At 38.3% G+C, this 27,004-nt stretch overlaps 1 protein-coding gene and 1 pseudogene across 4 annotated transcripts in view; one reads left to right on the plus strand and one right to left on the minus strand.

The window, feature by feature from the left end:
- ARMH3 (armadillo like helical domain containing 3) overlaps positions 1-27,004 on the plus strand; it is a 175,387-nt gene that overhangs the window by 88,738 nt on the left and 59,645 nt on the right. For all 4 annotated transcript variants that reach the window (XM_087862761.1, XM_045802937.2, XM_045802938.2 and 1 more), the window contains one exon: positions 5,799-5,874. In XM_087862761.1, coding sequence (XP_087718887.1) covers positions 5,799-5,874 — 76 coding nt within the window. The remainder of the gene's footprint in view (positions 1-5,798; positions 5,875-27,004) is intronic.
- On the minus strand, positions 17,710-18,069 carry LOC148109772 (cytochrome c oxidase assembly protein COX20, mitochondrial pseudogene; annotated as a pseudogene).

Genomic DNA, 27,004 nt, shown 5'->3' on the forward strand with positions numbered 1-27,004 from the left:
TGATTGCCACAGTAGGTTTAGCTAATATCCGTCTTTTCACATAGATACAATAAAAAGAATAAAAGAAGAAAGGAAAAAATTTTTTTTCTCCTCGTGGTGAGAACTCTTAGGATTTTGTTCTCTTTTATAGCTTTCCTGTATATCATACAGCTGTGTTAGCTAAATCCTCGCGTTGTAAATTATATCCCTTATTTGTCTTCTTTATCCTGTAACTGGAAGTTGGTATCTTTTGACCACCTTCCTCCAATTCTGCCTCTCCCTACCCTCCGTCTCTGGTAGTAGCCACAAATCTGATTTTTTTATGGGTTTGGTTTTTGTTTTGTTTTTAGATTATACATATAAGTAAGATCATACGGTATTTATCTTTCTCTGTGTCACTTATTTCACTTAGCATAATGTCTTTAGGGTCCATCCATATTGTCAAAAATAGTAGTATTTCCTTGTGTTTTATAGCTGAATAATATTCCATTGTATATATACACCACAACTTCTTTATTCATTCGTCCATTGATAGCCACTTAGGCTGTTTCCAGGTCTTGGCTGTTATGAATGATGCTGCTATAAACATGGGGTTGTAGATATCTTTTCAAATTAGTGTTTTGGTTTTCTTTGGATAAATACCTGGAATTGCTAGATCATATGGTAGTTTTTATTTTTAAAGGATCCCTCATACTGTTCTTCGTGGTGACTGTGTTAATTTACATTCCTACCAACAGTGCATGAGGGTTCCCTTTTCTCCACATCCTTGCCAGTGCTTGTTATTTCTTGTCTTTTTCTTACTAGCCGTTCTGATAGGTGAGGTGATATCTCATTGTGGTATTGATTTGCATTTCCCTGATGAGTCATGGTGTTGAACATCTTTTCACATGTCTATTAGCCATCTATACATCTTCTTTGAATAAATGTCTGTTCAAGTCTTCCACTCATTATTTAATTAGATTGTCTGTTTATTTGGTGTTGAGTTGTAGGAGTTCTTTATATATATACATATATATATATATTTTTAAAGATTTTATTTATTTATTTGACAGAGAGAGAGAGAGACAGCCAGCGAGAGAGGGAACACAAGCAGGGGGAGTGGGAGAGGAAGAAGCAGGCTCCCGTTAGAGGAGCCTGATGTGGGGCTCGATCCCAGGACTCTGGGATCACGCCCTGAGCCGAAGGCAGACGCTTAACGACTGAGCCACCCAGGCGCCCCTCTTTATATATTTTTGATATTAACCCCTAAACAGATGTATAATTTGCAGATATCTGTCTTCTCCCATTCAGTAGGTTTGTTTTGTTGATGTTTTCCTTCCTTCTCTATACAAAAGCTCTTTATTTTGATGTAATCCCAATTGTTTATTTTTCCTTTTCTTCCCTTTGCCCGAGGAGACAGATACAAAAAAAATACTCCTAAGATTGATGTCCAAGAGTCTACTGCCTATATTTTCTTTTAGGAATTTTATGGTTTCAAGTTTTACATTTAGGTCTTTAATCCATTTTGAGTTTATTGTGTATGGTGTAAGGAAGTGGTCAAGTTTCTTTTTTTTGCATGTAGCTATCCAGTTTTCCCAACACCATTTATTGAAGAGACTGTCTCTTCACCATTGTATATTCTTGCCTCCTTTGTCGTAGATTAATATATGTGAGTTTATTTCTGGATTCTCTACTCTGTTTCATTGATCTATGTGTCTGTTTTTGTGCTAGTACCGTGCTGTTTTGATTCCTGTAGTTTTGTAGTATAGTTTGAAATCTGGGGGTATGATACCTCCAGATTTGTTCTTCTTTCTCAAGATTGCTTTGGCTATTCAGGGTCTTTTGTGGTTCCATACAAATTTTATGATTATTTGCTCTATTTCTGTGAAAAATGCTATTGGTATTTGGATATGGATTGAACTTAATCTGTAGATTGCTTTGGGTAGTATGGACATTTTAACAATATTACTTCTTCTAATCCATGAGCATGGTATATCTTTCCATTTATTTATGTCATCTTCAGTTTCTTTCACCAGTGTCTTATAGTTCAGAGTACAGGTCTTTCACCTTTTAAGTTAAATTTATTCCTAGTTATTTTATTCTTTTTGATGCAGTTGTAAACAGGATTGTTTTCTTAATTTCTCTTTCTGATCGTTGGTTATTAGTGAATGGAAATACAGTAGATTTCTGTATATTAATTATGTATCTTGTTACTTTACTGAATTCATTTATTCTAATAGTTTTTTGGTGGAGTCTTTAGTGTTTCTGTATAGAGTATCATGTCACATGCAAAAAGTGATAACTTTACTTCTTCCTTCCCAATTTGGATGCCTCTTCTATATTTTTTAATATGCTGTTAATTTCATTAATCTTAATTCATTTTATCCAGTGTAGTGTGCAGTTCAGAAGGTTTTTTTCTTCCCTAGAAGTTCTGTTTGGACTTCTTTTTAATATGTCCATTTCTTTCCCCATTGTAGTTGTATTTTCCTCAATCTCTCTGAGAATATGGAGCATATTTACAGTAGTTGTTTTAATGTCCTATTCTGCTAATTCTGCTAATTTTTCTTTATGCTTAGATCTGTTTCTATTGACTGGTTTTTCTCTTGCTTATGTGGTCATATTTTTCTGTTTTGAGTGCCTGGTAATTTTTAAATTAGATTTTGGATATTGTGATTTTAATGTTGTGAGTGCTAGATTTTGTTATATTATTTTATATAATGTTAAACTTTGTTCTAGAATGTAGTTATGTTATTTGGAATCAGTTTTATCCTTTCAGGTTTGCATTTAAGGGTTGTCAGGGGAGGTTGAGAGCAATCTTTAATGTAGGTTAATTTGATCCCATTGCTAATGCAGTACCCATCTGCAGACTCTGTCTTACAACCAGTGTATGAGTAGGTCTTTCTATTCTTGCTGGTAGAAGGACAAATTATCTTATTTGTGGAGCCCTCTGTGAGCTTAATAGTTTCTTTTCCTTTCCAGTGGTTTTTTTTGCCCAGCCTTGAGTATTTTCCTCTTCTGTATATGCAGAATCAGCAAAAGATGTAAAAGGACCCTTCTGCAGACCTCCAGAGTTCCTTTTCAGACTACCTCTTCTACAGTACTCTGCCCCACAAATTCTAGGTGCCTTGGCCTAAGTGTTGATCTCTCTGTCTTTGGCGTGGCAAGACGGGTTCTGGGTTCTGTATAGGTTCTTCCTCCCTGCCCCACAGGCTAGAAATTTCTCCATGCAGTAAGCTGGGGTAATTATAGGGCTCACCTTGTTTTTTTTTTCTTCAGGGATCACAGTTCTGTATGCCTATTGTCCGATGTCTGGTAGTTGTTGTTTCATCTGTTTTGTCCTGTGTTCTGTCATTTAAGGTAGGAGGGTAAATTATGTTTTGTTCTTCTGTCATGGCTAGAAGATGAAGGCTCACTGAAACATTTTTGGTGAAGGCACACATTTAATATTCCTATGACCTCAATTTACTGCAGTGAAGTCCACTGAATAGGAAGGCCCTCCAAAGGAGCTGCCCTGAGCCATAAACGATACTATATTTTGAACTGTTTTTTTTTCATTAAGAAAAAGACAATTATAAATACTAAAGAAAAAGAAAAATCAAGATGAAAAAAATAAAAAATTTTACAATCTCTCCTTTCTAGTGCTACGATTATTTTCATAGTTGTATATTAGCCTACACATATGCATAGTTTTACATAGTTGTAATCACGTTATCCTTCTGTTTTGTGTTTTTTAAAACATATGTCATAAAATATTCTTTTTTTGTAATTTTATTATATCTTTCTCTTTTTTTGTATGGTGTGGGCTTAGTTTATTTAACCATTCTTTTCATGAAAATTATGGTTGTTGCCAGTTTTTACTATTACGTCTCTTTTTAAAATGGCTGTGTAATATGTTATTTTTGTGAACCATAATTTACTGCATAAATGATTACCTTAGCTTGAGGCTTTTAGGGCATTTTGAAATAATTTTGTGTTTAAATTTGGTAACAGAAAAGAATGTGAAAGCCTATGGCATTTCCAAAGGAAATGCAGTGATGAGGTCATCTGGTGCCTGTTCACTAAGGAACAGAGCTGACAGAATGTTACACAGAACTAATCCGTGGACAGAGTTACATGCCTCTCTGAGGTAAGGAGAGGAAAATTCAGCTCAGTTCCATAAATGTTTTGGTCCCCACCCTCAGAATTTATGATCTGGTGGAGGATCTAGTGAAACACATCAAAGGGGTTTCACAGTTGGGTTGGAAAAGATATGTCTGACCTGCTAAAACAGTTGTGTTCATTACATGATTAAATTTGCACATATACCGGATTTCAGACCAAGGAGCTTTAACTTGGAACTATACCAACTTCCCCTGCACTAAATCTTGTAAATTAGAAAAGCAGTGTTCTGATAATATGTTTTATTAAGGCTGCCAGACTCTCTTTCATAAAATTGCATGAATTTATAAAAAGGAGGTATTGCTAGAAGAGATGCAGAGCAGCTGGATGAGTTTTCTTTCCCTGCTACAGCCATAGGCCCTCCCTCAGATTTAGCTGCTGCTGCTCCTCTCCTTGCTGGAATCCTGGGTAGGAGTAGGTAGTGATGGCACTCAGGTATAAAGTTCCTAGGCAAATTGGTTACACGTTTCTTAAAGTTTGTTAGGCTCCACTTCCCTTCCTTTGGGAAAGTCTCAGGTATATTCATTGATTGGTTTGGGAGGCCATTTACTGAAATAATAGCTAATATACAACTTTTACTATGTGCCAGGCACTGATCTAAGACTTTATATACATTAGCTTATTTAATTTTCCTAATAATCCTTTCATGTAAGTATTGCTATTATTGTCTTAGTAAATGGCAGGGACTGGAATTGGACTTGACAGTTGGCTTCAGGGTTCATACTCATAACCATTTACTGTAAGTACATGCTCTAGAGTCATACCCTCCAGGTTCAAATTCTAGCTCAGGTGCATACAACTGTTTGAATGACTTAGATCAATTACTTGTCTCCTCTGAGTCTGTTTCCTCATCTCTATGCTATCTCACTTATAACCTAACTTTGTTCACTTCTTGGCACATAGTAAACTTGGCTCATTAAAAACATGAACTTGGAGTGCTCACCATGTTCTTGCTCTTCCAAGGAGCAATTGTGCTGGTTTGTCTCTTTTCTAAATTGGTATCAGTAATGTAATGTACGGTCCTGAAGCTCTTAGCTGATTGAGAATGTTCTATATTTCCATCATCTTTCCTCCTATTGGTAAGTGTGGAAGAGAGATCGAGTTTGGTCAGAAAAGGGAAGGATATTCCTGTTGATTCATGTTGCAGGTCACACTGTTAAGTCACAGAAGCTAAAACAGGTTAGTCCTTGATTGAAACATGACCATCCTCTATCTGGCAAGATTACTTGCCCTGTTTGACCCAGGGCAAACCTTTAGGAGAAAGATATGTTTGGAGCAGGAAGGGATACTTATTCAGCCAGCCTCTTCCACTAAATCAGCCCCAGCCATTAGGGAAATGATAAATGTGGCTGCCAGGTTAATCTTCGTTACCACCTCAGCACAGATTTTAAACAAATGTAAAAACTAAGTATGGAAACCTGTTAGTAGGGAGTAGATGGAGGGGAACCCAAGGCAGAGGAGTATTTTGATAGTGAAAAAAAGCTAGAGAAAAAAAATCCTGGTGAAGCTAGTTGAGCATAAGCCCTTATGTTTTTCTCTAAGATGAGCAAGTTTTAAGCGGAATGTTGGTATAGGCTCTGTTTGGTTATTCTGATAAAGCTATTCTGAGATGTGTTTTTATTCCTCATATTTGTGTTTTATACTGGGAGTCTAACAGATCTTTTTTCTTTTCTCCCTTATAGTCCTGAGGCTTTCTACCAATGCAGGCCAGTGGAAAGAAGCAGCTAGCAAGGTGACCCATGCATTGGTTAATATCAGGTAAGGAATGAGAACGTACCTCTTTCAGTGTTCCTTGGCTCATCCTGAGGTTTATTGTACCTTTCTGAGTGGAGTGTGTTGAACACCACTGCTATTTTAAGCCCTGATGTCTGTAGGAGTGAAAGAAATGTCGTACTTGATCAAGAAAAGCAGGAGTGCATGAGACTTTCATATTGTCATATTGAAATAGCTCACAGTGCTGTTCTATGAATTTTCGTATCAAGAGATGGTTGCAAGCCCTTTTCAGGCATCTTTGTTGCCAAAGTGTTTTCTCTGTATAGGCCATCTGAAAGCTTTTCTCTGAAATTTTTTTTCTGCCATTCTCTATGAGTTCAGGGAATGACTCATGGGGATCTGGAACTTTGACGTTTTGCTTTACATGGCTCTTTCTATTTGTGGTAAACAGAGGCAAATGGAGCTCATGGGGCTAAGTTATTTTAGGTTCCTTATGAAACAGCAAAGCAATTATAGAGTGCTATATGTATTGGATAAAATTCAGTCAGACATGGAGTTTGGCTTAGGGTCTTGAGAAAATACCACACACTCACAGGAGTGAGCTGTTTGTAAATGGAGAGAATGTGCTTTCAGTATCATGAAATCTCAAGCTGACTTTCCTTACATTCCTCATTCCCTTTGTGCCTATCATTTCCCATTTTCTCAAGTTATTAAATTGTTCTTGCAAACAATTGAAAAATTAACACTCGAGTAGAAGAGGCAAACCCAACAGATGGGGAAACTTGATTAAGCTCCAGATGTAAGCCTTGCCAGACATTCCCAGCGATGGGAGTGCACATCTACAACTTGGTATAGATTCTAATGTGTGACAGACCTGGGATTTAGTGTTTATTTCTGTATCTTTCTTTTCTTTTCCTTTCTTTCTTTTTCATTTTTTTCCCTCTCTCTCTCTCCTTTTTTAAAAAAAGTAAAATGTCCTGTGGTGATTTACAGTGGTATTTGACACGTCTGGGAACAAAAGGAGAAGTGTGAAATGTGTGTGTTGGGAGAGCTGGAATGACAGGGCATGGGGGTGAGATGTGCTAACAAGATTGTGCTGAAGGTTGATCTGCCTTACCTGACCCCAGAGACATTTTGCTGCAAACACAGTTTTATAAATCTCACAAATGCATATCTGTACCTAGCAAATAAACCAGATACTGTAGTGAAGCCTTATGATAAATGTGATTTTCTGTAAGAATCAGGAATTACGTACTGCCTTTTCCCAAATATCCCTTTGTGACCCAAGGGCAGTATGACAAATGTGGGTGTTTGAAAGAAGCTCCAGATTCTGGGCTAGAGTATGAAGTTCATATGGGTATAATTTATGTTGTGTTTATTTATTCATGTATTTACTTAGGCTTTCCAGGCAGCTCCTTTTCATCTGGGACCTGTTTCCTTGATCACATTCCTTTATGCTTGCTTTATCTCCTACTTTGTTGCTTTCCCTTTCAGTGGCTTTTGGCTTGGCTGCTGTCCTTATTCTTCCCAAGGGCCATCAAACAGCTGATTTAAGCTTTTGGCCTATGCTTTTTGTGAATAGCCCAGAAAGGACTGGGCTGAACTTTGAGCAGATGCCTATAACCATGACCTCTTTCTTCTCTTTGCAAGTCTCCATCAGGCCTATACCTTCATTTTCATTCCTTACATTTCTTTGATGAACTTGCTGCAGGGAATAATTAGATCGTCTTCACTGTCACTAATGAATTAGACTTGGGAGTATATGTCAAAAGTATCAAAGATCCAGTCAATTTTTTCAAGAGGTTACAGGAAAAATGTGTTTGAATGTCGCTTATCACACTAAGGCCAGATCAGGGCAAAATAGTGGTAATTCTAAGCCAGCTGAAGTTTGCTTTTTCTCCTTTTTGACACTTATTTACACTTAAAAAGTGATAAAGTTTGTGCTCTTTTTTTTTTTTTTAAGGTTTTACTTATTTATTTGACAGAGAGAGAGACAGCCAGCGAGAGAGGGAACACAGGCAGGGGGAGTGGGAGAGGAAGAAGCAGGCTCCCAGAAGAGGAGCCTGATGTGGGGCTCCATCCCAGGATTCTGGGATCATGCCCTGAGCCGAAGGCAGACGCCCAACGACTGAGCCGCCCAGGCGCCCCAGTTTGTGCACTCTTATATACTGTCTTCTTCAGTATTCAAACTCTGTAGAGTATATCATAAGCTTTCAAAAATACATTTTTTACCAGTGAGGAAACTGAGTCTTAAAGATACTGTGAATTGCAGAAAGTCCCACAATTGTTTGGCAAAGCTGAGAATCATTGGTCCTTTAACTCCCAAGTCCAGTGCTCAGGACTCTTTCTTCTAAAGGTTTTTTATTTTTAAATAATCTCTACACTCAGCTTGGGGTTCAAAGTCACAGCCCTAAGATCAAAAGCCACATGCTCCACTGACTGAGCCAGCCAGGCACCCTAACTGAGCCAGCCTAGCACCCCAGGGCTCCTTCTTCTGTACCATAATGGCTCCCACAGAGTTGCATCAGAAGCTACCATGGAGGTTAACAGAAAACTTAACATGATGTATTGAGAGGAGCATGGAAATTTTAGTTAGAGAAGCTGGATTTAAAATTTTTGTCTCTACCACTTAATGTGTGAACTTGAGCAAGTTTTTTAGCTTCTCTGGATCTCTTTCCACTATCTATAAAATGAAGATCATTGATGATATCAACTGTTCCGTGGGGAAATAGTTGTGAGAATTACATAACATATGTGAAAGCACTTAGTCAACTATAAAATACTGGCCTGAAGCATAATGTATTTAAGATTCATCTCTGTTGTAGTATGTGGCAGACTTTCCTTACTTTTTAAGGCTGATTAATAATCCATGGTATGTATATGCCACATTTTGTTTATTCATCCATTGATGAAATCCCAAGTGGGTTGCTTCCACCTCTTAGTCATTATATTTTGGTTATTTGTACATGGGTGTACAAGTATCTGTCCAGTCCCTGCTTTCACTTCTTTTGGGCATATACCTAGATGTCGAATTGGTAGATCATATGATAATTCTTATTTTTTGAGTAATTGCCATACTGTTTTTAGGATTAGCATTTTGAGCCTTCCTTAGAATGTTTCCTATGTCTTCATTTGCCCTTTCTATAAAAGTTAAGATGTTATCCTTAACCTTAAAAGATGTTACCCTTTTTTTTTTTTTTTCTTGTAGATAGATTTTGATGCTTTGAATGAGGGTAATACAGGTGATACAGGGAGTTTCTTTTCTCAGAATTAGTATTCTCTTGGCTGAGGGTAAAAAAGGGTATGCCTAAGTCTGCGTTCCACTCCAGTGGTAATGAATGCTGCCTTATGCTCCTTCGGTTTTTTCTAAGAGCTTGTGTTGTACATCCATGACACTATTAACTTTGGGTGGTTTAGAAAACAAGAGACTGTGTCAGGAGATTGAACCCATGGGTCTCCCAGGGGTACTATGGAATGTTTAACTATTGGCCGCCAGGTTTATTAATAAGGATAGAGTATATAAAGGCTTAGAAGTAAAACTGTGAAAGTGTGCAACACTTACTTCTGTTGTTATAAAGATTATTTGTGCTGATCCCACAGCTGGAAAAGATTTCTAAGGCAGAGTGAACAAACTCTTAGCTACCTTTCCTGTAGTATGTTCTTTGATAACCATGGAAAAGGTTTGGGTTCCATATGAAATTTTCAGACATCTAACAGCTGAGAGGGACTTAAGCTGGTTTGGTAGTTGATGACAGCTACAAGTTATATCTTTGGGGTCTTCTGGAATGCAATACATCTAATGGCGGCCCTAACGTAGTATCTTACCAGCAGGTGAAAGGCAGCAGAAAGGCTGCAGACTTGAAAGTTCTTTGGAGTTTAGATTGTGACAGTGAAAATTAAAAGTGCTTCCACATGCTTGGAGGCCTAAATTTGCTCAAGTGTCAGTCTGTTTGCTTTTCACTTGTCTTTCGTGGCTTAGTCATGCCAGTTCTTTAATTGTCAGAGTTATTTGTGTTTAAACAATTTGTCTCTCTCTTCCTGTTTGATCCTTCAGAGAGATTCTTAAAATGCAGCTGCTTAGAAGCTGCCGTTTTTAAATTGAAGTATAGTGTCGACTATACAATGTTCTGTCAGTTTCAGGTGTACAGCCTAGTGACTTGACAATTCTATTCATTGTGCAATGCTCACCATGATAAGTGTAGTTACCATCTGTAGCCATACATAGTTATTACAGTATTATTGATTATATTCCCTATGCTGTACTTTTCATCTTTACTTATTTTGTAACTGGACATTTGTACCTCTTAATCTGCTTCACCTATAACATCCATCCCCCAGCCCCACCCATCTGGTAACCACCAGTTTGTTCTCTATATTTATGAGTCTGTTTTTGTTTGTTTGCTTGTTTGTTTTAGTTTTTAGATTTCATATGTAAGTGAAATCTTATGGTATTTGTCTTTCTCTGTCTGACTTATTTCACTTAACATAATACTCTCTGGGTTCATCTATGTTGTTGTGAATGGCAAGATCTCATTCTTTTTTATGGGTAATACTCCATTGTGTGTGAATGTATATGTATATATGCCACACATTTATCCATTTATCTCTTGATGGACACTTGGATTGCCTCCTTATCTTGGCCAATGTAAATAATACTGCAGTAAACATAGGGGTGTGTATCTTTTCAAATTAGTGTTTTTGAGAAACTTCTTCTTCTTTTTTTTTTTTTTTTAAGTAGCCTTCTTGCCCAGTGTGGGGCTTGAACTCACGACCCTGAGATTGAGAGCCATATGCCCTACTGACTGAACTAGCCAGGTGCCCTGAGACTGCTATTTTTATTGGAATACCTGATGTCATTCATGTACGGGGCCCTATATTTGTTCCTTTCCACAGGCGTGTTGTTCCTTTGTTTTGCCACAAGAAAAATAAAATATTACTGCTCCACCTTTAAAATTCTACTTTGTATAATTGTTACTTCAACTGCCTTCAGGGATCAAGTGGTCCACAAAGGAAGAATACTCTGAGGGGCCTAATGCAGGACTGGAAGGAAAGCATTTGGGAAGTTTTGCTTGGAGACTTCCGAGCTAAATATTTCCTGCCACCACTTAGCGGGTTACCCTAGTGAGGTCCTATGCTTTAGGAAGATGTCTACTGACTATTAACCTAATTAGTCAAAAGAGAAAAAGAAAAATGTTAGACTAAAATCTGACCTTCATCTAACCAAACAACTTTCAAGGTAAGTAATTTGAAGCCCTTAATGGATCTGTTGAAGTTAACATCTTAATGCTTTTCACTTAATTAGCATTTTATTAGCACCAAGTTCACAATCCTGTTCTCCGGTTGCTCACAGAAATAGTGGCTGAATCACTGCAAATAGGTTTTTTTCCTGATCTTTAATTTTCTTAAGGTGGATAAAGTTTTAACTGTGTGATTAATATATTAAATTTTTTCCTATATTAGGAATGCATTAAGCTAAAATTTAGTTTTTCTTTGGTAATGCCTTTTTATCCATTAGGCCTCCAGGGCTGACAAGAATGACTTTTTTAGATATTGCTGTGGTTAGTGACAAACTTGGGGTTTGGAATGAGAATTTAGTGCATTTCTTTGTAAGTGTCTTAATTGTTCACCTTGTGAGTTTGCCTCTTGTCCCTCTCTTTGCTCCATGATCTTTTTGTTTCAGTGCTGAAGTAGTCCTCCCCCTACTTCCTGCTTATGTGCTTATGTAGCTGTTTTCCTTCATCCTAAAAAATATTCCCTCAAAAAAAAAAAAGGAGGAGGAGGAGGAAAGCTTTAAATGTACACTCTGCTAGGGAGGCTGGGGAATAAGAATAGCTCTCAGCAGTCTCTAGATAGGGGGGTTCATTGAGCATAGCACCCTTTGGAGCAGGCTGCATATAGAATTCTGAATGTCATGGAGAAAAAGCCCTCAGGCGATAATCAGGGAGAGCAATTCACTGTTGATGGCCGGAATTAGGGTTGGTAAGGGAATGTGAGGTCTCAGCTAGGCAGAGTCCCTCCAAATCCTCTTGCCCATGAACCTGTTTGGGCTACAGAATTTGCCTCTTAGTCACAGTTCTTATGTCAGAATGGATATTGATGAGTTGAGAGGAGAAGTTTGACACCAGGCACTTCAGCTGAAGGATGCAGTGTAGTCTAGTGAAAAGTAAGTATGGACCAAAGCAATCACATGACAAGAGCAGAGACATTGGGCTGATGACCCTTGAATAGCAAGAAGTACATGAAAATAAGCTTCTAGACCAGTTGTCTGCTCAAAAGTGGCAGACAGGCAGGCTCAGATTATCCCCTGGGTTAGAATTTATCAGTAATGACCTTTCTTCTGTTAATCAGACCCTGCTGATCTCCCATTACAGAGAATGAAAAGCATTATGCAGATTAAAACAAAGCACCAAAATGAGGCTGCTATAATATCGTTTCCCCAATGACTGGGAGCATTACATATTATTCTAATAGTTCCTGTTCTCTAATCTCTTAAGACTACAGCTAGAAATAAAAAACCAAACACTGAATCCCATGTGGTTAATCATCTGTTTTGCCCTAACTTGGTTTATGCTGCAGAGTGAGGTTTTGCATTAGGTCATAGCTGGGTTCGGTGAACTGCAGTACAGTAAAGAAATCTTGGTTGAAGAGATTCAGATATTTGTAATGGAATATTAAGATTTTTAGTTGGGGCTGCTGTGATTTTAGGTGAGTGTGACTTTAGTACACAAAACCCCTCCTTGGGGCGCCTGGGTGGCTCAGTCATTAAGCGTCTGCCTTTGGCTCAGGGCGTGATCCCAAGGTCCTGGGATCGAGCGCCAGGTCAGGCTCCCTGCTCTGTTGGGAGCCTGCTTCTTCCTCTCCCACTCCCCCTGCTTATGTTCCCTCTCTCGCTGGCTGTCTCTCTCTCCATCAAATAAATAAAATCTTAAAAACAAAAACAAAAACAAAATAAACCCTCCTTCCCTCAATCTGAAATTCCCTTGGGGTCTTTTTCCTCTTTGCTTTGTAAATTTTTTAAATTTATCATCATCATTATTATTATTTTCAAAGATTTATTTATTGGAGAGAAGGAGCACAATAGAGTGTGGGGTGGGGCACAGATGGGGGGAAGGGGGGAGGGAGAGAGAATCTCGAGCAGACTCCTTGCTGAGCACAGAGCCCAATGCAGGGGCTGATCTCAAAACCCTGACATCCCTCCCTTTGCTTTTTTTTTTTTTTTTTTAAAGAAAATTGCAAGAAAATATGCATAACATAAAATTTACTATTTTAACCATTTTTAAGTCTATAGTTCTGTGGCATTAAGTATATCCACACTGTTGTACATACAGCCATCACCATGAGCCATCTTTTTCATATTCTTCAACTGAAACTGAAACAGTTAACTCCTCATTCCCTCCTCCTCTAGCCCTGGCAATCGCCATTCCACTTTCTGTGTTTGTGAGTTTGACTATTCTAAGAACATATTTATAAGAGGAATTAATATTTGTCGTTATGTGCCTGGCTTATTTTACTTAGCATAATATCCTCAAGATTCTTCCATATTGTATCATGTATCATAATTTCCTTCCATTTTTTTTTTTAACGTGATATCTACACCCAGCATGGGGCTTGAACTCACAGCCCCAAGACCAAGAGCCCCATGCTCCACTGACTGAGCCAGCTAGGCGCCCTTCCCCCCTCCTTTTTTTTTTTTTAAAGACTGAATAATATTCCATTGTATGTATACCACATTTTATTTATCCATTTATCCATTCATGGACCCTTGCATTGCTTCCACTTTTTGGCTATTGTGAATAATGCTTCTATAAACATGGGTGTACAAATCTTTGAGAACCTGCTTTTTCTTCTTTTTGAGTGTATACCCAGACGTGGAATTGCTGAATCATATGGTCATTTTATTTTTAGTTTTTTAGGGGAATTACCATGCCCTTTTCCATGGCAGCTGCACCATTTTGCATTCCCACCAATGTTGTGCAAGTGTTCCAATTTCTCCATATCCTGGCTGACACTTGTTATTTTCTATTTTTTGATAATAACTGTCCTAATGGGTATGAAGTGGTATTGAATTGCAGTTTTGACTTGCATTTCCCTAATGACTAGTGGTATTGGTTATCTTTTTCATGTGCTTGTTGTCTATTTGTCTATCTTCGGAGAAATGTCTACTCTTGTCCTTTGCCAATTTTTTAATTGAGTTGTTTGGTTGTTTTGTTGTTAAGTTTTAAGAATTCTTTATATATTCTGGATTTCAATCTCTTATGAAATACATGGTTTGCAGATATTTTTTTCTCTGAATTGCCTTTTCGTTCTGTTGATTGTGTCCTTTGATGCATAAAAGTTTTTAATTTTGATGAAGTCCAGCTTGTTTTTGTCTTTTGTTGACCATGCTTTTGGTGTCATATCCAAGCAATTATTGCCAACTCAAGTCCTGCAGCTTTCCCATGTTTCCTTCTAAGAGTTTTATAGTTTTAGCTCTTACATTTAGGTCTTTGATACATTTTAAAGGAAGTTTTATATATGGTGTAAGGTAAAGGTCCAACTTAATTTTTTTGCATGTGGCTGTCCCAGCACCCGCTTTGCTTTTTTGAGGTAATGAGAGTTCTGATTTGTTGATTGAAATCGGGCTGAATTAACTGATGAGTGTAGAATTTGAGACTCCACATTTTTTCTGTATGTCCCTGTTCTGTTTTGTTTTTTAGGTTTGTCCATTGCTATGCTTAAGAGATGGCATAACATAGTGGTTAAGAGCAGGGACTCTATAGAGTTTGGTTCTCTGAGTTTGAGTCTAAGCTCTACCACTTACTTTGGACACATTTTAAAAACACTCTTTGAGTTTCCTCATGGAACATGGGTCATTGCTGAGATGATTAAATGTCAATATATGTAAAGCACTTGGAATAGTACCTGGCACACAGTCAGTACCTAGCACAGTCAGTGCTATATAAATTCATTATTACCATCTTTTTAAAAAAAATTGTTCTTACTGTGCAAGTCTGGTGGTCTTACCAGCCTTGGTTCTGATGATCTGCATGGGACTTCATTCTAGAAAGCAACTCCCTTCCATATCCAACTGTATTCAGTTCCCTTGGCTCTACTCATGTGGACCTAGAAGGGACCAGAAATACAGAATGATATTATTTACAACCTGACATCAGGAGCAACACTAGAACTTAGGCTGTCAGCCTGCATCTTGGCATTATTGTTGGGAAAATAGTTTAGGTGGGAAGAATTTATATTTTCCATCACTTCCAGCCCTTTGAAGAGATGTTTGACCATTAAACTTTGGTGTTAGTATTTTATTACTCTGCCTTCTTGCCATTATATTGGTAAAGGAGAATGTGCCCAAAAGGAATATGCATATAACTGAAAAGATACTAATCAATGTGTTCTTTTTTTTTTTTTTTAAGATTTTATTTATTCATTTGACAGAGATAGAGACAGCCAGTGAGAGAGGGAACACAAGCAGGGGGAGTGGGAGAGGAAGAAGCAGGCTCCTAGCAGAGGAGCCTGATGTGGGGCTCGATCCCAGAACGCCAGGATCACGCCCTGAGCCGAAGGCAGTCGCTTAATGACTGAGCCACCCAGGCGCCCCCCCCTTTTTTTTTTTAAGATTTTATTTATTTATTTGAGAGAGAGAGCACGAGAGGGGGTAGGGTCACAGGGAGAAGCAGGCTCCCCACTGAGGAGGGAGCCAGACATGGGGCTCAATCCTGGAACTCCAGGATCATGACCTGAGCTGAAGGCAGATGCCCAACCCACTGAGTCACCCAGGCGCCCCACTAATCAGTGTGTTCTTATCTCTGATTGGAGGGATTGTAGGTATTTTTAATTTTTTTCTTACATTTTAAATTTATTAAAAACATTTGGCTGTGGATTTTTTATTAGATACCCTTTATTTGGCTGAAAAAGTTCCCTTCTATTCCTAGTTTTTTTTTTTTTAATCATGAAAAGGTGTTGGATTTTGTCAGAAGCTTTTTCTGTGCCACTTGGGATGATCATGTGGGGTTTTTTTCTTATTCTATTGATACAATTATATTACATTAATTGATTTTGAGATGTTAAACCAGCCCCACTTGGTTATGATGTATAATTCTTTTTATATGTTGCTGGTTTCAGATTGCTAGTATTTTGCTGAAGATTTTTGTGTCCATATTCATCAGAGATATTGCTCTGTAGTTCTCTTTTCTTGTGGTCTTTGTCTGGTTTTGATATCAGGGTATTGTTAGGCTTATAGAATGAGGTGGGAAAGTGGTCCCTTCTCTTCAGTTTTTTTGCAAGACTATTTAGAGGATTGGTATTAATTCTTTAAATCTTTGGTATAGTTCATCAGTGAAGCCATTAGAGACTGGGCTTGTTGTCACAGGTAGTTTTTTAAAATCGTAATTAAAGGGGCGCCTCCCTGGGTGGCTTAGTCGGTTCAGCCTCCAACTCTTGATTTTGGCTCAGGTTGTAATCTCAGGATCGTGAGATTGAGCCCTGTGTGGGACTTTATGCCGGGTTTGGAGCCTGCTTAAGATTCTCTATCTCCTTCTCCCTCTGCCCCTCCACCACGTTCTCTCTCTCTCTCTCAAAAAAAATTAGTAATTTTCTTTGCTTGTTATATAGGTATGTTCAGATTGTCTGTTTCTTCTCGAGTCAGTTTAGGTAATTTGTGTCTTTCTAGGAATTTGTCCATTTCATCTAAACTGTCTGTTGGCATACACTTGTTTATAGTGGTACTTTATAATCCTTTTGTATTTCTGTAAGGTCAGTAGTAATACTCTTTCTTTCATTTCTGATTCTAGTAATTTGAGTTTCCTCTCCTCTTTTCAGTCTCACTAAAAGATTTGTCAATTTTGCTGATACTTTCAAAGAACCAGCTTTTGGCTTTATTGGTTTTCTTTTTTGTTTTTCTATTCCTTATTTCATTAATTTACACTCTTTTTTTTTAAGATTTTATTTATTTATTTGACAGAGAGAGAGACAGCCAGTGAGAGAGGGAACACAAGCAGGGGAGTGGGAGAGGAAGAAGCAGGCTCCCAGCGGAGGAGCCTGATGCGGGGCTTGATCCCAGAACGCTGAGATCATGCCCTGAGCCGAAGGCAGACGCTTAACGACTGAGCCACCCAGGCGCCCCTAATTTACACTCTTTATTATTTCCTTCCTTCTGCTTGTTTTAGGCTTAGTTTGCTCTTCCATAGAAAAAACCCTCAGTGTATTTTTTAAGTTGTAACTGATACACGATGTTACTTTAGTTTCAGGTGTACAACATAATGATTGACAAGTCTATACAAAATGCTCCACAAATTTTACATGATAGATATAATACAGGGTATATTCTCTGACCACTGTAGAATGAAATTAGAAATCAACAGCAGAAAGAAATTTGGTTAAAGAACATACTTTGTATTATTTCTGTCATTTTAAATTTATTGAGGTATTGCCTAACATATGATCTATCCTGAAGAGTATTCTGTGTATACTTGAAAATGTCTCTTCTGCTGTGTTGAGCGTACTGTTTTCTAGATGTCAGGTTTAACTGATTTATAGTGGTATTCAAACACTTTTTATTTTATTTTTTTTTAAGATTTTATTTTTAAGTAATCTTTATGCCTTCTGTGAGGCTCAAACTCACAACCTCGAGATCAAGAGTCACGTGCTCTATCGACTGACTCAGCCACGTGCTCCTCAAGTTTTCTATTTCTTTGTTGATTTTCTGCTTAGTTTTTCTATCCATTATTAAAGAATGAGTATTGAAATCTCCAATTTTTTTTTTTTACAACTTACACTTTATTTACTTCATTCAAAGCCTTATGGTACATACAAGGTTTAACAGAGTTGACCTCAGTTTTGTTCACACTGACTCCAGTGAGTTGTATTTGGGTTATCTATGCTTGAGACTGCTCATTTGCTGCTACTGCTATTGGTTTGTTTTCTTTCAGGATCAAGGTAGGTACTTTCATATAAAATCTTATTTTTAATTCCTTCTCTGGAAGTTCTTTCCTGGATTCTTAGCTTTGCGTAATTATACCTACAATGGAACCAGCATCCTAAAGTCACCAAGATAAATCCTCCTACTCCAACATCACATGATCTTCTCATTCTACTAGTTAACAAAAAATGTCCAAGGCCAGCCACAGCAGATCCTAATGAACCATACAATATTGAATCCTGTGCACAGGGAATGTTTTTGACATATAAAATTCCTAGGAGTTTAAAGGGCTTCCTCTTGGTGGGTTCACTGTGCTCCATTGAGGTGGCCATGGGCTCTAGTGCCCAATTTTTATTGTTGAATTGTCTCTTGCCTTCATTTCTGTCATGACATATCTTTTTTTCATTCTTTTACTTTCAACCTGTTTGTATGTTTGAATCTAAAATGTGTCTCTGGTGGATGACACATAGTTGGATCTTGGTTACTTTAGCTGGTCTGACGATCTCTGTCTTTTTATTGGGTTATTTATTCCATTCACATTTAATGTTGTTGTTGATATAACTGGACTTACGTCTGCTGTTTCACTTTTAGTTTGTTATGTGTCTCATTTTTTGTGTTTCTCTGTACCTTCTTAACTGCTTTCTTTTGCATTAAGTGAATATTTTCCAATGTAGCACTTTGATTTCTTTGATGATTTTTTCACTTTTTTTTTTGTTTTGTTTTTCATTAGTGGTTGCTGTAGGGCTTACCATATACATCTTAACTTACTGGAATCAGAAACTGTTTAGATTTTTTTTTTAAGATTTTATTTATTTATTTGACAGAGAGAGAGGCAGCAAGAGAGGGAACACAAGCAGGGGGAGTGGGAGAGGGAGAAGCAGGCTTCCCGCTGAGCAGGGAGCCTGATGCGGGGCTCAATCCCAGAACGCTGGGATTATGACCTGAGCCAAAGGCAGATGCTTAATGACTGAGCCACCTAGGCACCCCCAGAAACTGTTTAGATTTGTACTAACTTAATTCCAGTGAGATAGAGAAATATCACTCTTTTGTAGCTCTAAATAACATACACATGCAACACTCACTATAGTGAACTTGATTTGCCAAAAGCACACTAAAAAGGAGAAGTTCGTGTATTTCCTGAGAAAGTAAGGATGCATTAGAAACAGGACCCTAATTTTGTTCACTTTATCATGTCTGGAGCTAAGACTAGGTGAGAGTGGGGGAAAAGTCTGTTTAGAGTTTAGATACATTTTGTTTGTGAGAGATTTTTCTCACATGTAGGTGTTAAACACAGCATTCTAGATCCTGCTCCATTCTCTGGTGAGCTACTAGCCTACAGCTCAAAATGTATAGAGCTCATTGTCTCTTGATGCTTGCATGTTGAGCTTTATAACAAAGAAAAAGTATGGTACAAAAAGTGACAGCACTAATTGGTAAATACTTGTTTTGAGAGAAGGACACAGTACTTTGATGTGGAATGGGTGAAGGAGTTGTTAGGTGTGTGCATTTATGTCTGGAGTCAGTGTTGGTTTGTGGAAAATATTCTTGTCCTATGCCCCATCTTTTGCATCTCATTTTCTCCCACCAATACAGGGTCTGCTGACTGTGGCCTATTTTTGTTGGCTCAGATAAGGGACTGTTTCTGGAGTATGATTCCTAGCAGAAAAGAAGTCAACCTTGAGCTCAGCTCTCTATCCTGAATCAAGCTACTGGACTGTAAAATAGAAGTACCTGTCTAGTAGGTTCCAGATGCATGCTCTGAGAGTGTCAGTTGAGGCCTCCCAGGTGTGGGCCCTCACCTTTTGTAAAGGCTAGGGTTTTATGGGATTGTGAATAGCCAACTGGAGGAAACTCGTAATGGTGAGTTAGTTGGAAGAGATCTTATATATCTATATCGATATTGATATAGATATATCTGGTGACCTTACTTTGAACGTTATTTTAGAAAACAATTAGACAATCTTTTTTGCTTGTTAATTACATTGATATTTTTTCTCTTTCTTAATGAATTATGTCAAGTACTTACTTGAACATTTTGGAAGTGGTTTGGAGTGACTATCTTTGTGACTGGGCCAGTGATACTAGAGTAGCTGCTTCCTGGTGACTAGAGGTAATTAAGAGTCCTGGGCCTTGAGGTAAGTTGAAAGGGCTTGATTCTGAGCAGACAGTTGCAGATGAAATTGCTGAGAGCCCTGGAGAAGAAATGTATGATTGGCAGTTTCCTCCAGAACCTACTAGCCCTTGGTGCCACGTGTGTGAGTGGTAGGAGAGCAAATTCTCTCCTCTCTTTTTGGGTCTACAGTCTAACAACATTCTTTGTTTCTCTAAATGTGTATCTACACAGCAAAGGCCTTTGGTTCGTACTTGTCCCACTAATAGTTAATGGGATCTCATACCTATAATTTTATGGTTTGGTAAATTAACTTTACGTTTTAAACTTAGCATTGATTTTTTTATGGGTATCTGAGGTGAGCCATCTGGTGTAAGTCCTTTATTCTGCTAATCTTTTAGTCAGTAGGTCCTACCCTATGCTTTTTTCAGTTTTTTATTAGGTAAGCATCAAAAACCTGGCAAGAGAGAAATTCAGAGAGAGAAAGAATGAATGAGAGGAAGTGTGGTGGGTTTGTGTGAGATTGACTTGAGATCCTTTCTTGAGTGGTTAGTTGGTTAAGCATCCAACTCTTGATTTCAGCTAAGATAATGATCTCAGGGTCCTGAGATTAAGCTTTGCATCAGGCTCTGTTCTCAGGGCAGGGTCTGCTTTGTCCTTCTCCCTCTGCTCCTTCCCCTCCTCGCTCTTGCAGATAAATAAATAAATAAATAAATAAATAAATAAATAAATAAATAAAATGTTTAAAAAAAAAGGAAGAAGAAGCCTCTGGTTTTAGGAGCATTTCTTTATTCTTCTGTTTCTGTTGCTGATTCCTTGTCTACAACTGTTTCTAAATGTTAGGAGTTGAGAACCAGAGGGGCAGTCAAGGTGACCTAGACTTGCTGCTCTGTCTTAGTAGATCAGGAAGAAATATATTTGACTCATTTTATTAGTAGGGTTATTGGGGTGGGAAGGGGGTAGAGTCTCAGAGTCCAAAGCCTATTACTCCTGGGCTTTTGCTTTTTCCCAGCCAGCTCTTCTCATCTTCTGGCTCTCTGGAGATGGCCTGCTTTTGCTGGTACAGCTGTCCTTGGTCCTTTAGGGATGTGCTGCTTCCTAATTATTATTGATCCCAAGGTAAGACAAAAAGTTTCATTTTCACCTGAGAAATGGTTGATTTTTTTTCTTCTTCAGAAGGAACTCTTGTTAGAAAGTATAGATACTTAATCATGACTTAGTTCACAAAATGCTGGTTTCTAATTGTAACTTCTCTAAATGCTAGCTGCAGATGGGATCAATAGGCATAATTTAGGTCCCTAATTTCTTTCCTTCCATCATATCTAGGGCACTTAAAAAAGTGGTCTTTTTAAATTGTGGGCAGTTCTTCATCTTATCCCTTAATTTTCCTTCTCCATTTTTTCTTTCCTAAAAGTCAGGCTGGAACTCTGGTCGACTAATTTAGGTATTCTAACCATGTAGAACACAGTAGATTGTTAATCGGCCAGTGGGTTGAGGAAGCCATTGCTGTTGGGTAGCAATATATTATCCTATCAACAAACGCAATAGGCATCTCTTCAGCAGATGAAACTTTAGTTTTCTTTGAATTATTGTGAAGAAAAAGAGGAGTGTTTTTGGTTCATAGGAGCGTAATCACTCTAAATTCTCAGATTTATACCAGAATGCCAGGTACCATACCTCCTCTTTTCTACTGGACTTTGATCTTGCAGATTAGCAGTGAAAGCTGAAAGAACTGAAGAGGCCATCTGCTCTGGTTTCCTTCCCAAAGCATAAATCTTACTTGTTGGGATCATATCCAGCCTCTCCTTGAAAACTTAGAGAAATAGTGCTTAATACTTTAGGCTACAGACTGTTCAGTTTTTTAAATGATGAGAATTTGGGGATACCTGGCTGGCTCATTTGGTGGAGCGTGCAACTCTTAATCTCAGGGTTGTAAGTTCAAGACCCACATTGGGTGTAGAGGTTACTTAAAAAAATAAAATCTTAAGGTGATGAGAATCTATTCCTCATGTTGGAATCTTCCTCTTTCTAACCTGAACCTTTAGATGCAACACCAAAAAAAAAAAAAAAAAAAAGTACTCTCTTCTACATACTAACTTCTTCAGAGGGCTAAAATGTATACTGCTCTTCTGTAGTATCCTTTCTTCCTTCAATTGTTCATCATATGTCATGGTTTTAAAATCTTTGGCATACTGTGATTGTCTTTTAGACATATTCTAACTTCTCAGTTTACCTCCTAAAGTATATTGTTAGGGCATGCCTTGTACCAAGTAAGCATTCAGTAAATGTTTACTGGATTGAATGACACCTAGAACTGGATCCGGATATGATCTGAGTAGTTTAGATTAATGGGAGACTGTTAGCACCCGGGATCTGGACATATTTTATTTGCAGGCTCCAATTGTGTTAGTTTTTCAGCAGCTGACTTGCATTGTTGGTCCATAACAAGCTTAGGTCCCACTAAAACCTTCAAATCGGCTTGAAGTGACCTGCTGTCAAGCTAACTCTTCCCCCATCCTTAAATTATTAAGTTGGTAGTGGTGTTTTGAGTGGTGGTGGTGGTGGTTGTTTGTTTGTTTTAAAGATTTATTTATTTGAGAGAGAGAGAGAGCACGCGCGTGTGCACAGAGCGGGTAGAGAGGAAGGGAGAAGGACAAGCAGACTCCACACTGAGTCCGGAGCCCTATGCAGGGCTTGATTTATGACTCTGAGGTCATCACCTGAGCTGAAATCAAGAGTCAGAGGCCAACACCTAACCAAATGAGTCACCCAGGTGCTACCTGTTCGTTATAGAAATTTTAAACAATGCAGAAAAGTGCAAAGAACAAGGTAAAGTAAAATCATCTAAAATCTTACCATTCAGAGCTACTGTTACTGTGTTGGTGAATCTCCTGAACCTCTCCGGTTGATCTTTTCTTTAAACTAACCTAAATTAAACTCTTTATCCTTATTAAATGTGTCTTGTTCATTGCAGCTCGTCATTCTAGTTTATCAGGATATTTTTTGAGTCCTGATTATGTCATTCTCTGTATTGGTTTTCTTTTGCAACTTTGTATCATCAGCACATTTGATAAATATGCCTTCTAAATTTTTGTCCAGATGCTTTGATCTAATCCTGACTCTGCTACTGATTTGGTGGATGATTTGGGAATATTTTCTCCCTTTTCTGGGTTTTGACTTGCTGCTCTTATATAAAATGGCCTCAAACACTGGGAAAAAACCTCCTTAAGAATCAACTGCAAAACTCTTTGTAAAAAATAAATTTGTGAAGAAAAAACTGTGGGTGGGGAATCATCAGCCAGGGCCAGACTAGAAAAATAAAATCCTTTTATAGAAAAATCAGGGACAACAACCTTCATAGAATGGTTCAAATCTTCCTGTGTCCTCCTACTCTCCTAAAACCCCAGAAGAGGGATTTACCAGTTGAAATAAATAAATTAAATCAAATTTTTTAAAAAGGAAGGAGAAGAACAAGAAGGAAGAAAGGTTATAGCAAGCATTAGTTCTTCTTATATTGAGAAATTAAAACCTAACAGGTAGAGAACAATGAAGAGGCAGTTTGGAGTAAGGTCAGGTGGGAGGGCTTTACTGAGAAAGAAGATGCTCTTTACTGTTTTCTCTTTTAATTAGTAGTAAGCTTGGTGGTCACAGTAAAGGCTCTTCTGAGTTGGGGTCCGTGGGGAGAGAAAAGTGTGAAACTCACTGCTGCCTGCTATTTCTCCTCTAAACAAGCCTTGGCTTGTGCATTGCATTTCCCCTGGGTTCTTAAAGAAGGTGTGTGATCATCTAAAACTGAAACTGAGGCAGCGTTTTAAGCTGGCAATTAATGACATGGTAAGAATTTTTAGCTCCAGTACATTAATTGTTAAATGAATTGTGTCTGCATTTTACTGTCATTTTACTGTGATACCAGCCTAATTATAAATATAGTGTTACATAGTGGAAGATAATAATAAGCAGAATTATGCACTCACTGATCAGACTTCAGGAATTTCTAACACTGAGAAAGATTTTCTTCTTAAATTGTCTCTTGCTGTTCTTTTTATGTAGGTTTTGATTAATTTTACCTCGATTATACATTTCTCCCTGGGGCCCAGATATTATGCATGCTCTAGCAAAGTGGGCTCCTGTTGTAAGAGGTTTAATGAGATTTTTTGTTCTAATTGGTTTCTATATAATTCCTTTTAAACCAATAACATGTGAGTGGGATGTCAAACACAGAGTGCGATTATGCATTTTCACTGCCCTGTACACCAATGAACATTAATTTCTCTCTCATTTGACATTATTTTCATATGATGAAAATTCTCAATCTTAAGGAAGTTCCAGATACATTGGTTCTCATTGGTCTCTCCTCTCCTGCATTTATGTTGGTGACACCCCTGAAAAGGCAGCAGAATTACCTACCTATAGGTAGGTAGTTGGAACTCAGTCTGGGTAGAAAGGAGTGGAAGATTTCTTTCTTTCTTTTTTTTTTTTTTTTAAAGATTTTATTTATTTATTTGACAGAGATAGAGACAGCCAGCGAGAGAGGGAACACAAGCAGGGGGAGTGGGAGAGGAAGAAGCAGGCTCATAGCGAAGGAGCCTGATGTGGGGCTCGATCCCACAACGCCGGGATCACGCCCTGAGCCGAAGGCAGACGCTTAACTGCTGTGCCACCCAGGCGCCCCATGGAGTGGAAGATTTCTAACCAGAGTTTTGACTGTAAATCGTTTTCCTTATGGGATAATTTACTAGTTGGGATTCAGATAGGGATGGGTTAAAATGTGTTCCTTTTGCTCGTTTACTCAGAATTAATTTCCTACTTAAAAAAATTGAACTATTCAACAAATTCTGAAGAGTACTGTATTAATGTATATTTATAATAAAGCTTGATCCTAAAATGAGTATCTATGAGCCACTCACCTTAATAAATAGAATGCTACCAACTCACTGAAAACCTCTTTGTTTCTTTTTTAATTACAGTATTAAATATAGTAAAATGTGCAAAATACATAGGTATGTAATTGGACAACTTTTTACATATGTATATACCTATGTAATACCATCCAGATCAAGATTTAGAGCATTTCCATCACTGCAAAAAGTCCCTCACGACTCTCCTTTTCCCCAGAAAAGGGAACTTTTATGCACTTTTCTGACTTCTTTGACCATAAATTAGTTTTTCCTATCCTTGAGTTTCATATAAACAGAATCATATAGTAGGTCCTCTCTTGTGTCTGTCTTCTCACACTCAATATAATGTTTTTGAAATTCATCCACTTTGTGTATATTAGTTCATTCCTTTTTTAAAAAATTTAAACAGTTATTTTTTTAAAAGATTTTATTTATTTATTTGAGAGAGAGAGAGAAAGTGAGAGAGAGAGCACGAGCAGGGTGAAGGGCAGAGGGAGAAACAGACTCATTGCTGAGCAGGGAGCCCGCTGTGGGACTCGATCCTGGAACTCTGGAATCATGACCTGAGCCGAAGGCAGATGCTTAACTGATTGAGCCACCCAGGCACCCAAATTTAAACACTTTTAAATTGTGGTAAGAAAGATAAGAAATTTACCATCTTAACTGTTTGTAGGTATACAGTTTAGTAGTGTTAAGTGTATTCACATTGTTCTCCAACATACCTCCAGAGCTTTTTCATCTTGTAGAACTGAAAATGTATACCCATTAAACAACAGCTCCTCCCCCAAGTCCCTGGCAACCTCCATTCTACTTTCCGTTTCTGTGAATTTGACTACTTCAGATACCTCGTATAAGTGGAATCCTGTATGTCTTTTTGTGACTGCTTTATTTCACTTAGCATAATGACCTCAGAGTTCATTCATGTCGGAGCATATGACAGGATTCCCTTCCTTTTTAAGGCAAAATAACATTCCATTGTATGTATAAACTGTATTCTGTTTATTTGTTTATCTGTTGGACACTTGGGTTGTTTCCACCTTCTGGTTGTTGTGAGTAATGCTCCTATGAACGTAGATGTGCAACTGTCTAGTATCTAGTAGTTCCTTCCTTTTTATTGCTCAGCAGTATTTTATTACCTAAATAAACCACAGTTAATTTATTCATTCTCCCCATTTCTTCATCAGTTGGATTCTCTAAGCCTCTAGTCTAATCTTCTGTGCCTCTTTCTCCGTCTCTTGTTCTCTTCCCTGTGTTCATTCCCTTCACCGGCTCCCTCAACACCTGCAGAATAGAATTTAAGCTCTGGGGACACCTGGGTGGCTCAGTTGGTTAAGCGTCTGCCTTCAGCTCAGGTCATGATCTCAGGGTCCTGGGATCTGCCCCCATTGGGCTCCCTGCTCAGTGAGGAGTCTGCTTCTCCCTTTCCCTTTGCCCCCAACTCATGCTTGCTTTCTCTCTCTCTCAAGTAAATAAATAAAATCTTTAAAGAAAATTTAAGCTCTGTAGCATGGCATACAGTACCACTCTTTTTTTTTTTTTTTTAAGATTTTATTTATTTATGTGACAGACAGACAGCGAGAGAGAGAACACAGCAGGGGAGTGGGAGAGGAAGAAGCAGGCTTCCAGCGGAGAAGCCCGAAGTGGGACTCCATCCCGGAAGGCCGGGATCACGCCCTGAGCCGAAGGCAGACGCTTAACGACTGCGCCACCCAGGCGCCCCAGTACCATTCTTTTTTTAAAAAAAAATTTATTTGAGAGAGAACACAAGCAGGGGGAGGGGCAGAGGGAGAGCAACAAGCAGACTCCCTGCTGAGTGGGGAGCCTGATGCAGGGCTCCATCCCAGGACCCTGAGATCATAACCTGAGCCGAAGTCAGACGCTCAACCAATTGAGACACCCAGGCGTCCCCAGTTCCATTCTTAATATGCTTTCTGGACTCTTGTCTTCATCGCAGCTATGCCAGACCACTTATAGTTCTCTGGACAAACTGTTTCATACTCCTGACCCTATATATACATACATATATTTTCTCCCTGCCTTGGATGTCCTTCCCCAACTTGTCAGCTTACCCCCTGAAATAGTACACTTTGATTATTGCTTCATCCATAGAGCCAGGCCTAGCCATACTACAGTACTATCTGCTTGTCTGTTTGTCTTCTTTATTATTAGGCTGTGAGCTCTTTGAAGACAGGCAACATCCATGTCTAACTCAGTAACACAGTCGCTGTGTTCAATGAATATCTGCTGAATATAGATCTA

The sequence above is a fragment of the Ursus americanus genome, chromosome 6, assembly GCF_024610735.1.
Source record: "Ursus americanus isolate L20-20 chromosome 6, mUrsAme1.1.p, whole genome shotgun sequence".
Lineage (NCBI taxonomy): Eukaryota > Metazoa > Chordata > Mammalia > Carnivora > Ursidae > Ursus > Ursus americanus.